The sequence below is a fragment of the Acanthisitta chloris genome, unplaced genomic scaffold, assembly GCF_000695815.1.
Source record: "Acanthisitta chloris isolate BGI_N310 unplaced genomic scaffold, ASM69581v1 scaffold42001, whole genome shotgun sequence".
NCBI classification, from domain to species: domain Eukaryota; kingdom Metazoa; phylum Chordata; class Aves; order Passeriformes; family Acanthisittidae; genus Acanthisitta; species Acanthisitta chloris.
Genome location: NW_008656128.1, coordinates 2,090 through 13,642, shown reverse-complemented (window position 1 = coordinate 13,642; position 11,553 = coordinate 2,090). Strand labels below are relative to the sequence as shown.

The window sequence follows — 11,553 nt, the reverse complement described above, 5'->3', positions numbered from 1 at the left end:
CAAGGGGCATGTGCAATTTGGAAAGTCCAGAGCTGTAATTCCGTCGCATTAATCCTGCATTGATGCTGTCAGTCCTTCTCACTCCTTCTCTGAATCCCCAAAGGTCACACTCTCCGGGATCTAGTTTCCTATGCACGTCCTTCTCCTCTTCTGCCCTCTAAAAATACCCTAACCAACTCCTTTCCAGAAACAAATTGCTGCCCAGGTTTCATGTCCCCTGGAAAGTCCAGAGCTGTAATTCCGTCGCATTAATCCTGCATTGATGCTGTCAGTCCTTCTCACTCCTTCTCTGAATCCCCAAAGGTCACACTCTCCGGGATCTAGTTTCCTATGCACGTCCTTCTCCTCTTCTGCCCTCTAAAAATACCCTAACCAACTCCTTTCCAGAAACAAATTGCTGCCCAGGTTTCATGTCCCCTAATTTCAAATCCCTCAATTCCTCCCTACACTGGGCCAGGCTCACATTAGAAAAGGGCTAGTTTTGGAAAACTGTCAAAACACTCGTGAGCAGACACAATTCAGGCTTACCAGTGTTCAACAGCTAGATAATCTGGCCCTAATTTTGAAATCCTAGTTTCTACCACATTTTGCTTTGGTTATTGATGCCACCAAACAAAACCAAAAATTGCTCAAAGTATTTGGCATTCTTCAGACTACTCTTTTTTTGTGCACTGAAAGAAGCCAGGGCACTAGCAGAGCAGGAGTTAGTTGCAAGAAAAAGACAAGCGACCTTGCTCTTCCTGTACTTAATAGGGGGCCAGTTCTAGAGCAGAAAATAAGGCATAAATTTATGCTTCAGAATGAATGCAACATCTAGTACACTCCAACTTCTATCCCTACAGTAACAGAGGAAAAATAATAGAGTTGTCCTGTAACATTTTCCTGAACAGGGAAGCAAATTTTTTCATGTTATAGTAACTTTAGGACTTTCTTTGTGTAGGCCTGGGAAATATGAATACACCAAATTCCCTTCTCCTGAGCAGTATATCTCTTTTAGCTATTCACTCTCTTTCACTCACCCTAACCAGCATGTGCAATTTATGTGAGAACAACTTATTAGAAAAGAGTTGTTAGCCTGGGATATTAGTTGATTGCTACAATCAAACTTGTGTGCATGTATCAGTTCTATCTCCTGGTTTTGGTTACTGGTTCATACAAATTTTCTGAAACTTACATTTTTCTGGAAAATTTTTTTCCAGGTGGGGGTCTTTGGCTAAGAAAGAAAGAAAGAAAGAAACTGGTTCAGGTGATTTTGAGAATAAGGAAGGTGAAATATATATACTTATCCAATTATTAAAGTGCTTTGATCTTATATTAAAGGACTTAAGCTCCAAAATACAGAGGAGCTGAAAACTGAAACAACACAACAACAGAAGAAAACAAAAGAGAGGGTCTGATGCATAAGTACATTGCAAGTATTCAATGTGGTTTCACGTCTCTCTTATTCAAAAGCTATTATATTCTGCTCATTTGGCCAAAAAAATGTAGCCCTTCTTGCTTGACTTCTATTAATACATCAAAAGGGACTTCTAGAGCTCCTGTGCCCATGCAGCATCCACTGGAGCCAAAGAGAGATGAAAATGCTCAAAACTTCTGAGAATTGTGTTCAGGTTTATTTAGATGCCTAGCGTATGGGGCCACAATTGACAATGTTGATTCCAAGTTTTAAAATGTCGGCCTCATTACTTCACTGGTACCCTGATGAATTGTGAATAGACATCTTAGGTAAGAGAAGGGACACAGAGTCCCCTGAAGATAAAATATTGCCCATTTTAAGCAAATGCAAGATTTGCCATGGGCTAAAGAGGGCCAGTGTTAGCCACAAAATGCTACCTTGGAGAGAGCTGCAAAATGTATTAACACAGTTCAAGTTACTTTTATTAATACTTATTTGGCTGTCATGACTGAATTTGGTGCTTTTCTGTAATTAGAAAATGTTGTTTTAAGGAGCATTATAATAGCAGTATGTCATCATAATTATTACAGTTTATATTACAATTCTAAATATAACAGTAAAACAAATTTACCCCAACTTTTTACTCTCAAAATAGACTGTTTTTTTCCTGGTAATTCACAAAAATAAACTGAAAAAAATATTAAAAATCTATCATCATATGACTGAAAATTACCTGTAATGTTATCACTATCATATATCCATGGATATACACTTTGCATATATAATACAGGTAACAAATATAGACTAGAAAGCAGAGGTTTGCTTCCTTCCATTCCATTCCAATCAGCTCTCCACCTACCCGTCCTCTAGGTCTGTTCTTTCGTTTTGGAATATCTTCTTCCAAATCCTCTTCCTCATTCACTTCATCAGCATTTTCATCATTTTCTAAAACCCTCTGTGGTTGAACAATAAACAGGAATGGTTAGAAGATAAAAGGAGGACACATACAACCAACTGCCGCTCTTTACCACTGAGACTGTGGGTTATTAGAGTTGATATAATGCCAAATCAGATCCCAGTACCCCTACTTCTCTCCACTGAAGCAAAATTTGCTTTCCTTTCCAGGGAGTTCTTATTAAAAAATACCACTGATATCAGTCATCTATGAAAAAAAAGTTCCTAAGAAAAAATAGTGGCATCACTGAGAACCAATATCCCAAGACAACAAAGTATTAGTATCCTTAACTGCAGGCCCTGTCTGAGAACTTGTTTGCATGGGAATTTTTATTTTCATTTCTTGCATATTAAATTCTTTCGGTTTCCTCTAATGTTGGGAATGCTCTTTGAGTATACAAAAATCAGTGTTTTTCTCCTTGGTAGCTCACAATCTTCTTTCCATAGCCAAAACAAAGATAATATCCTAGAATGGATCTAGAAAGCAACATCTTTCAGGTCTTGCACAACTCTAATTTGGAAGCAGGAGGTTTGCTGTATGAGAATGCTGAGCAATTACAGGTCTCATTGAAGTTAACAGGAACAATAGCAATAGTTTGTTCAACTAGTTATTTAATAGGAACTTCATCAGCTCACATAACTGAGATGCCTGGGAATTTCAATCCTTTTAACCTGATCTTTTGAAACATAACCTCTGAGAGGCAAACCCAGGCTGGCCAACCTGCATGAAAACACGCACAAGTCAAACATCGCACAGACAAGGGCAAAACAAATCATCACCACACTAATGTAAGAAGTCCCACTGAAATCCCCTCAACCCTTGGCATGTCTGCTAAAAATACAGAAATGGGCCCCAGCCCCTCCTGCCATTCATGGTGCAGTGCCATTTTGCAAGGGACTAAATCTCAGATTGGCCATGCCAAAAGAGATTGAAATTACAACCTGCTGCCATGATGCAGACTCAAATCAGTGACACAAAACTGATGGGGAGGCTTTTCGTCTTACTGAATTTGTCCCTTTCATCTGATTTCTACTTAAGAGCTATTTGAGAGCCAGCAGAGGGAGAACAGGAGCAAATCACAGTTTCTTTCTCTCCTTCCTCCATACCTTAAGCACCAAATTCTGAATTTGTGGGAATGAATACAACAGAGATTTCACTTTTTAAAAAGCACATATTTGGAAGACCAACTACAAGAGTTTATTCTTATTTTATCAGCTAAGTTTCTAAGACTAATATTGGTCAGTGACTTTTCTTAAAAGTACAAACAACTTTTAGAACATTGGAGAGGATCAAGTCTTCATATAATTTTTACTTCTTTTATTTTTAAATCTCAGGAGGCTATTAATGAGGTCAGACCATGACGAAACACAATTTCACATAATACTAGAGTACTAATACTAGAGGTTGTAAAAGTTAAGCAGGTTCCATTCTGCATATATAAAATATTTCTTCAAAATTCATATAATTGCAGATGTTAATTGACTTCATCTTAGGAAACTGAAGCACTTGGAAAACCTTGTACATGAGGAGACTGCAAGAAATGTAAGATTGTGTGTAAGAAAATAAGCAAGCATGTATGTAAGAGAATAAGCACTTATTAATACGAGTTTGTATTTTCACATTGCTTCATATCTTAAAGTATCTCACAAAACCCCAGGGGTACCCATATCATATGTGGGAGGGGAAGGAGCTAGTGTACAACAATAATACTATGCAAGAGCAGTTAAGAGAAATATTACAAACCACTTTCTTCCTTCCAAATATCAGCATCAATTTAGAAAGACATAATAAGTAACCAAGTGCAAATTTGGTGACACTGCCAGAGTAACAACTTTAACCCTTGATAGAAGGGGCATAGCCTCTCTGATGCATGGTCAAGAGGCTATTCTAACCCTTCTCCAGCAAACAATGGAGACACACTTTCAATACCAATTTACTGTGGGGCAAAATCATCAACCCTGTTCCGTACCAACTGTACAGCAGGTCCAAATGACTGCACCTATTTAGCAGGGAGAACCCTTAGTCTTTTTAGCAGTGTAACTTTTCTTTTCCTATTCTGCCTTTCTAAAACAGCTTCCCAGCCCTATGTACTTTAGTGCAGCTAAGCTCCAACTCATCTTCTCCTGACAGATACTATGAATTTGAGAGGGTGGTAAGTGGCTGGGACTGAGGTGGGAATTACAATTATGTCTATCCCACCTGCTCACTCTCCCCACCACTGAGGTTGGGCCCTTTAAAGTTACAGCACAGATGAGCATGTAAGGGAACAAAAGAGAGATTTTTATTCCCTTATTTGTCTTACTGATGAAAGCACTGATTGTGATTTTGATCTGGTACAGTCTAACTGTCAGTTGCCAGAATACACACTGAAAGCTGGCTACTAGCAAATACTTCAACAATCGTATACACTGGATCCAGATAAGCTGTGCTTGCATTGAAAAAAAAAAATTTAAAAAAAGCAGCAAGACATGCCTTTTGCATCTATTTTGATGAAACTACCATCCAGCTGACAGGTCACAGCTACAGCAGTTTAGCTGAATTCATTTATGTTTTTTTTGGCACCACCTCCCTGCTCTCAAGGCCTGGATTTGTATCAGTTTCACCATTTCTGAAGTCTCTTTCCTTGGACTGCTGCTGGGACCGGAACTCATGCTCTTCTGTTTCATTTGGCATGGGACTGCCCTCTCAGATTTATACTTGTTATAGGTATAGATGAAACATGTTATATCTCGGGCAAAATTACCAAGTTTGACACATTGCTAATAACTCTCACTAAAAAACCCTAGAAGACTCATAGCACAACAGTGTTTTAGCATCACTTGAGATATGCTGCTGTGGGAGAGGCTCACTAACCTAGTGATTTAAGATGTCTTTATAAAGTGACACAGACTTATATAAGAACCCTTTATGTTAGCTCAATTCCTTCTATGACAGCCCTACAATTGTGTTTCTACTTTTAATTGTTGAAGGATGGAATGCAGTCTTGACAAATAACTTTCAAACCATAATACATGTGAAGAGGCAATATTTCTCATACCTGCATCACTAATAATAACTGAGATAATAAAGATTACATTTTTTAAACTATTTTCTTGTATACCTCCTGAAGGCTACTTAGTATTTGAAAAAGGCCAAACCGGTTTTTTTATGTTTTTGTCTAGAGTCAGCAGCTGCGAATCCAAATTCAAATCCATGTCCAAATTCACTTTAAATATGTGGTACTAAAATTCAGTTTATTGTTGGGACCCATCTCTGCTTATCAGTTTCATATATAATCATCTTGTAGTGCTGCAAAACAAATTCCAGCACAGGAGCTGTGTAGAACATAGTCAAACAACAGATATTCTTGTGACAGGAGAAGTATGCCAGATCCTAGGTTCATTTTGAGCATCGCAATGTAGCACAAAGGTTTGATAACATTTTTGCTTAGAATGACACAACTATCACCAGATACACTGTTCTGCCACAGGACAAAATCTGCTAGACTTAGAGACAAATTGTAAAATCCAGCCCTGATGTCAGGGCATGGGGCTCTCCTTTACCTGGATTTCTTGTATAGTGTCTTCCTCTTTAGTGTCTGTTTTTTTCTCTATTCCCTCTCCACGCAGCAAAGCTTCCAGAGTGGTACTTTCTGAGGTGAACCCATCTTTTTTCAGAGGCAGATCAACTTCTGAAAAACAAAACACACTAACTGTATATGTCGCCCCCAAATTGCTAACAACCAGAAGGACAGAGATGTCAAGTAACAACTAACAGAATTACAAGCTTGTTTCTCTCTTGAAGGAGAGTTTTTCAAGCTCGTTTAACCACTAAGGATCTTCATATAGGATTTATTTCTATCTTACTGAAAACCTGTTACATTTTCAATTGCTGTGCTTGCTTACAGGAAAAAAAGCCTGGACATACTGTATCAATAGAAAATAAATGGAGGGAAAAATCCTTCTGCTTTATGTAAACTTTCTATGCTTCAAATAAAGAATAAAACCAGGACTTTCTAAGATACTGAAATAACAAACATGAAGAATCTGATCTCCTGAAGAAGAAACATAGTTTAATGCAATTTATCATCTGGCACAGTTTATACAGCACAACTTCAAGCAGCATTCTCCTTACACCAAGGCATGTTCTGCACGTGGAGAAGCAGAAAGCTTGGGCAGGGCTGGGGAGGCAGTGCTGAGAACATACATTGGAAAACAAAGAAATGTGTCTTGTATTTTGATATTGACAAGATAAAATCTCCAGTTGGCTTTAAATGGGCCTACACCATTGAAGAAACACCAGCAGAGTTACAAGTGCAGAATCTTGCTCAAAAAGTGGGACAACCCCCAGTCACTGCAGGAAGAGCCAAAGGCTTGCTCAGGGACAGGCCTAGGGAATGAGGCTCCAAAGACACTGTGAGATTATGAGGAAGCTTGATACAATTTGCTGTACAAGTGAAGGAACAGAGCCTCCTTCCTGTTTCAAATGCTGCTACTAGGTTATGAGGCAGTGCAGCAGACAGGCAAATTTTAGCAAGATATTAAAATATATCTAGGGAAGAATTCAGTTTTCCTGTCCTCTACTCCACTCATGAAGGGATCCATTCAGAGCAGCCCTGTGGCAGGGAGGCATCCTGCGCATCACTTTACCTGACAATGCCAGGTAGGAATTCCTCAAGTACTCCTTCCCTTCTAAAATGAATTCCTTCCTCTAGGCCAATAGATTTATACGTAATAATGTACAGGACCGATGCTCACAAATCAGCATCTGGTGTCCTTATTTCACAGCTCTGTCCAGTTCTCACCCTTTAAAACTGTGTTTTGTTCCCCAGTCTGCCTGAAGCTCCTTGCCTTTCTATCACCATAAGTTGTAAATTCTGCAGGGCAGAAATTCATGCGTTTTTAAAGTCCCAAATCACTCCTGCAATCCAAATAATGAATGAACACTTCCACCTGGGACAGTAAAGTATAATCTGTTTCTTGGGGGCAATTGCATCCAAGGAATATGTTTCCTCTCTATATGAAAAACTCTAAGCCAGCAAATGATTCAGGGTCTCTGATCAGTGCTTCCACAACATGTTTGCTCCAGTCTTCTGAAGTGAGAGAGCATTGCTCAGCCAATAACCACAGAAAATCCAGCAAAAATTCCAGGAAAAGCTATTCTATTCATGGAGGGAAAGGCTGAGTACAAACCATGCAGAAAACCCAAACCACTGGGATTTTAAAGGAAACTCCCAGGACAACCCACACAATGGGATGGAATCAACTGTGAATTGATCCTCCTTCTCATCACAAGGAGCTCTATTCAATCAGGCCTCTGTTTTCCGTATTAAGCTCTGCACACCCACCCCGTTATGGCCCCTTCCCCAACTTCTGCCTTACTTGAGCTATAAAAAAGAGAGAGAAGTCAAAAGAGAATCATACAGATTGAATTTCCCTGTATGAACTCCCAGCACCTCCCTCTGGATCCAGACATTTCAATAGAAAGAAAGCATTTTTTTCTTGCTTTATTTGCAAATCCCAACACTTGAATCTGAAGTCACTAGAGAACCTCCATATTCATCTCTGACTGTGGGCTTGGCTTGGTTTCAAAGTCTTGTGCTTGGGTGCAAAAGGACATTCGCTCTGTATTTAGAACCTTGTGGGACTGCAAAACCCAAGGGGTCATCATACATTCAGCAAGTGAAGAAGCTTCAAGCAAGCTCAGGGGCATTGGAAACAAACATGTCTTCACTGTGACAAACTGTGTCTGCCTCTGGATACCAATGCATTTGGCAAATGAATGCATTGGAAAAGGAAATGAGCAAGGGCTGAGGGATAAGTAGAACATATATGAAGGTAGAACTACTCGCTGTTTGTTCCAGAGATATTGAACACTACATCAGAGGGAAAGGTAGGTTTTAAGGTCATAAGCAGACAGCTGTCTTTAATAGGTAAGTTTGGTCTGTGTGGCACTGCTACTTCCCAACAGCAACACTCCAGGAGGACTTTTCATCCAAAACTCTCAGAGCATTTTCTAATTACTAAATTTAACATCCCACTGACAAGGCGTTGTAAGGTAATATTTTTATTCCCAGTTTACTGATGGGGAGATTGAGTCACCATGAAGCGAGCAGGGAATCAGGCGAAAATAAACTCAGTGTAGCTGCCCACTAAGCTGACTGCCATTCAATTCCTTCATTTTCTTCTCCAGTGGCAGCTTCTGAGTCCATTTTAGTTCCTAAATAGCTCTAGAAAGTGGGAAATGGCAGATGATATCTTATCTAGAATGTAAAGTTTACAGTATAAAAACCTTCCAAGGCCCAAAGACAGCCCCTTAGTAATGAATTCAATCTTTGTAATGAATTCAGTCCTTCCTCAGTAAAGAATGCTGTAATGAAGACAAGAAATTATGTTTCCAAACCAGTTTTTGAATCCCCAGAGATGTAAGTCTTCAAAAATCTAAAAGATATTTCCGTTAACCTACAGAAGTAGTTAAACACTACCAGGGATCATTAAATCCATTTCACTAAATCTCTTATTTTCTCTTTCCTATTTAACTCTCTGGGATTTTCCCATGAAAACAAGAAAAGTATCTTCTTCTCTTATGCTTGTACCCTAAAGAAAACTGAAAAGCCACCTCAATGCCTGAAATGCAGTTTTCATGTGAAAGATCAAGGCTTCCTCCAGACCATGGGAACTGCTGTTTGGAAGCAAGGTAGGGTCCATTCTACTCACTGTCCTGTTTATGAAGGTACCAGGCAGTGCCATAAGCTTCAAATGAGGCCACAGAGAGATGCCTCTAGGCTTGAGAAATTAAACTGTGACCCTGCACTCGCCCCTGTTTGCTTTTATATTGGTTGTGCTATACTATGCTGTCACATCGGATGCTGCAGAAGAAGGTAGAAAGAAATGTAAAAAAACCTCATCTCCCCTAATACTGCATTTCATGCTGATTTCTAACAGGTCGATCCTGAGAGATAAATGTAGTATCCCTACCAGTTATTGTAAATCTGGCTTTAGATTTAGCCCAGCCCTTTCTGAATTTTGACAGACTTTTGCCCTTGATATTTTCCCACCTGAGTGAGTTCAACAGTTAAACTATGGTTTGAAAGAAGGAGTGTTTATTTATTGCCAGCCCCCTTGTTCTTGCTATAAGATGGGGAAAATAGAAGTTTCTGACCAAACTTTTCTGTCATTTCTTTTTACTCCTGTCAAGGATAAACAGTCACAATCTTTTCTATTACTCTGCTGTGGGAAGTTTTCTGTATGGTCTGACAAACCTCTTTGGTCTTCCTCTTATTGCACACTAGTCTTCTCAAGATGGACCGATACCACACCCGATGTTTTCAGATGAAACCACATCCACCATTTAAACAAATTAATTACAATATTGTTTGATTACTCCTCAGATTGTGTCTTTCAATGTCCAAGCTGCATACTAAGCAGAAGAATTAGAAACCTTATAATGGGGACAAGAACTTCCCATAAGGAATACATTCAAACACACAGGTATCCTAATCAAATGCCCATCCCTTTGCCGACTTGCCAAGCAGATTCACATCCTCCCAAGGAGGCCCACACAGACCTCCTTGCTTGCTCCAAATAACTTTGTACTATGTTCAAATCTTTGTAGTTTACAAGGTATTCCCACTCTCCAGCCTGTTCTTTGCTGTATTACACAACACTGGACCCAGCATTGAACCTTGATACACCAGCTGTTAGCCTTTATCTATAAAGAAAGTTCTTTCTTTCATTATCTTTCATTCTAAAAATTTTGATCCAAGACAGTGCTTTGTTTCTCTTTGAAAGCCTATTACACACCAAAGGTCTTCAGAAAGTCTCAGTAAATTGTCAAACCCCTTACCTATTCGTCCTGTGCCTATCATGTAAAGAATTTTAAGAAGGTAGTGAGACAAGCTTTTCCTTGGTAGGAAAAAAAAATTCAGTCAGAACCTCCTAGATCTTCATTTCCCAGGTGCTTTACTGCTTATACCTAGTTACTGTTTCAATCAATTTCTCAAATGTTCATGTAAAATTTATGTGTCTTTAAATCTTTGAATCACACCCAAATCCTTTTTAAATATAGCTAATAGCATTTGCCACCCATTAATTTTTCTAAATTCTTTCTATTGTAACTTCTAGCTTGTAACAAGCTCTTCTTCAAACATTGTAATTTCTGATAACATAATCTTTATTACAAGTACTAACCACTAGTAAAGGCACTATAATTAATAGCTTACTTTTGTAGTAAGGTTTTACTTTAGTAAGGTTTGTAGATAAATTTCCTTCTGATTAGTATTGCAATGCAATAGCACATGGTTAATGTAGGAGATACAGGAACTAGTCAGAACTATACAAAATGGAAATGTCAAACCAACAAAAATCATCAATGAAAAATAAAATGTTATTTAAGAATTCTTCCTGTTTTAGTGAACCATGGTATTATTGGTGTCACAGCTAAATATTGTGCATATATTATAATTCATATATGTGTGTGTATGCATATAATTAAAATGTATGTTTCTTAACTTGGCAGAGACCCTTTCATAGTGATTAAATTAACATGGTTATTTCTGCTTACCAGCTCAGTGCAGCAACCTCTCTATTTATCAAGGTCCTTAGATCGTGATGGTAGAATCTGAACGAGCACCCATGCCAGCAACATTCCTGTATCTGTTTTCCATTGAACTGTTGCCTCCAAAAGAAGCACATTTTCACAAATCCTACAAAGTGGTGGGCTTTTTCAAGTTTTGATTCACCAAAATAGCAAAATAGCTGCAAATTCTTGTCTTTAAATAAGCTACATTTGGTTTACAATGCATTGGGAGCTAAGCAACTTTTCAGTGTCTCTTTGAAACATAAATTAAAAACAATCATCCCTTTTTCTATACAGTGCAATGTATTTGTTTTACAATGGATCATTTCCATCTCCACAGTAGCAGCTGCCACCCAAACCATCATCTCTGTGCACTCGTAAGCTGCTCCATTTCCAGTTCTAATTGGGAACAGAGATACTTATTGGGTGAGTTCCAGCATGATCTATCACGCCAGAGACAGCTACTATGCAAACCAAAGCAATTCAGCTTCCAAAAACCCTCTTAGACAAACACTGACTTTGCACATAGATTCTTGCATTTTTGTTTTTTGGTGCCATTATTTTGGAACATAAAAAGTGCCAGAGGAAATTATATATTAGGTGTCCATGAAGTGTTGTTTACAATGGATAAATCCAAGGATATTAC

At 38.6% G+C, this 11,553-nt stretch overlaps 1 protein-coding gene across 1 annotated transcript in view; it reads right to left on the bottom strand.

Moving 5' to 3' along the window:
* LOC103811218 (zinc finger protein DPF3) overlaps window positions 1-6,021 on the bottom strand; it is a gene marked incomplete at both ends in the record, with an annotated part of 20,073 nt that extends 14,052 nt beyond the window's left edge. The window contains 2 exons of the mRNA XM_009084175.1: window positions 2,256-2,351; window positions 5,894-6,021. Coding sequence (XP_009082423.1) covers window positions 2,256-2,351; window positions 5,894-6,021 — 224 coding nt within the window. The remainder of the gene's footprint in view (window positions 1-2,255; window positions 2,352-5,893) is intronic.
* Window positions 6,022-11,553: the final 5,532 nt, after the last annotated feature.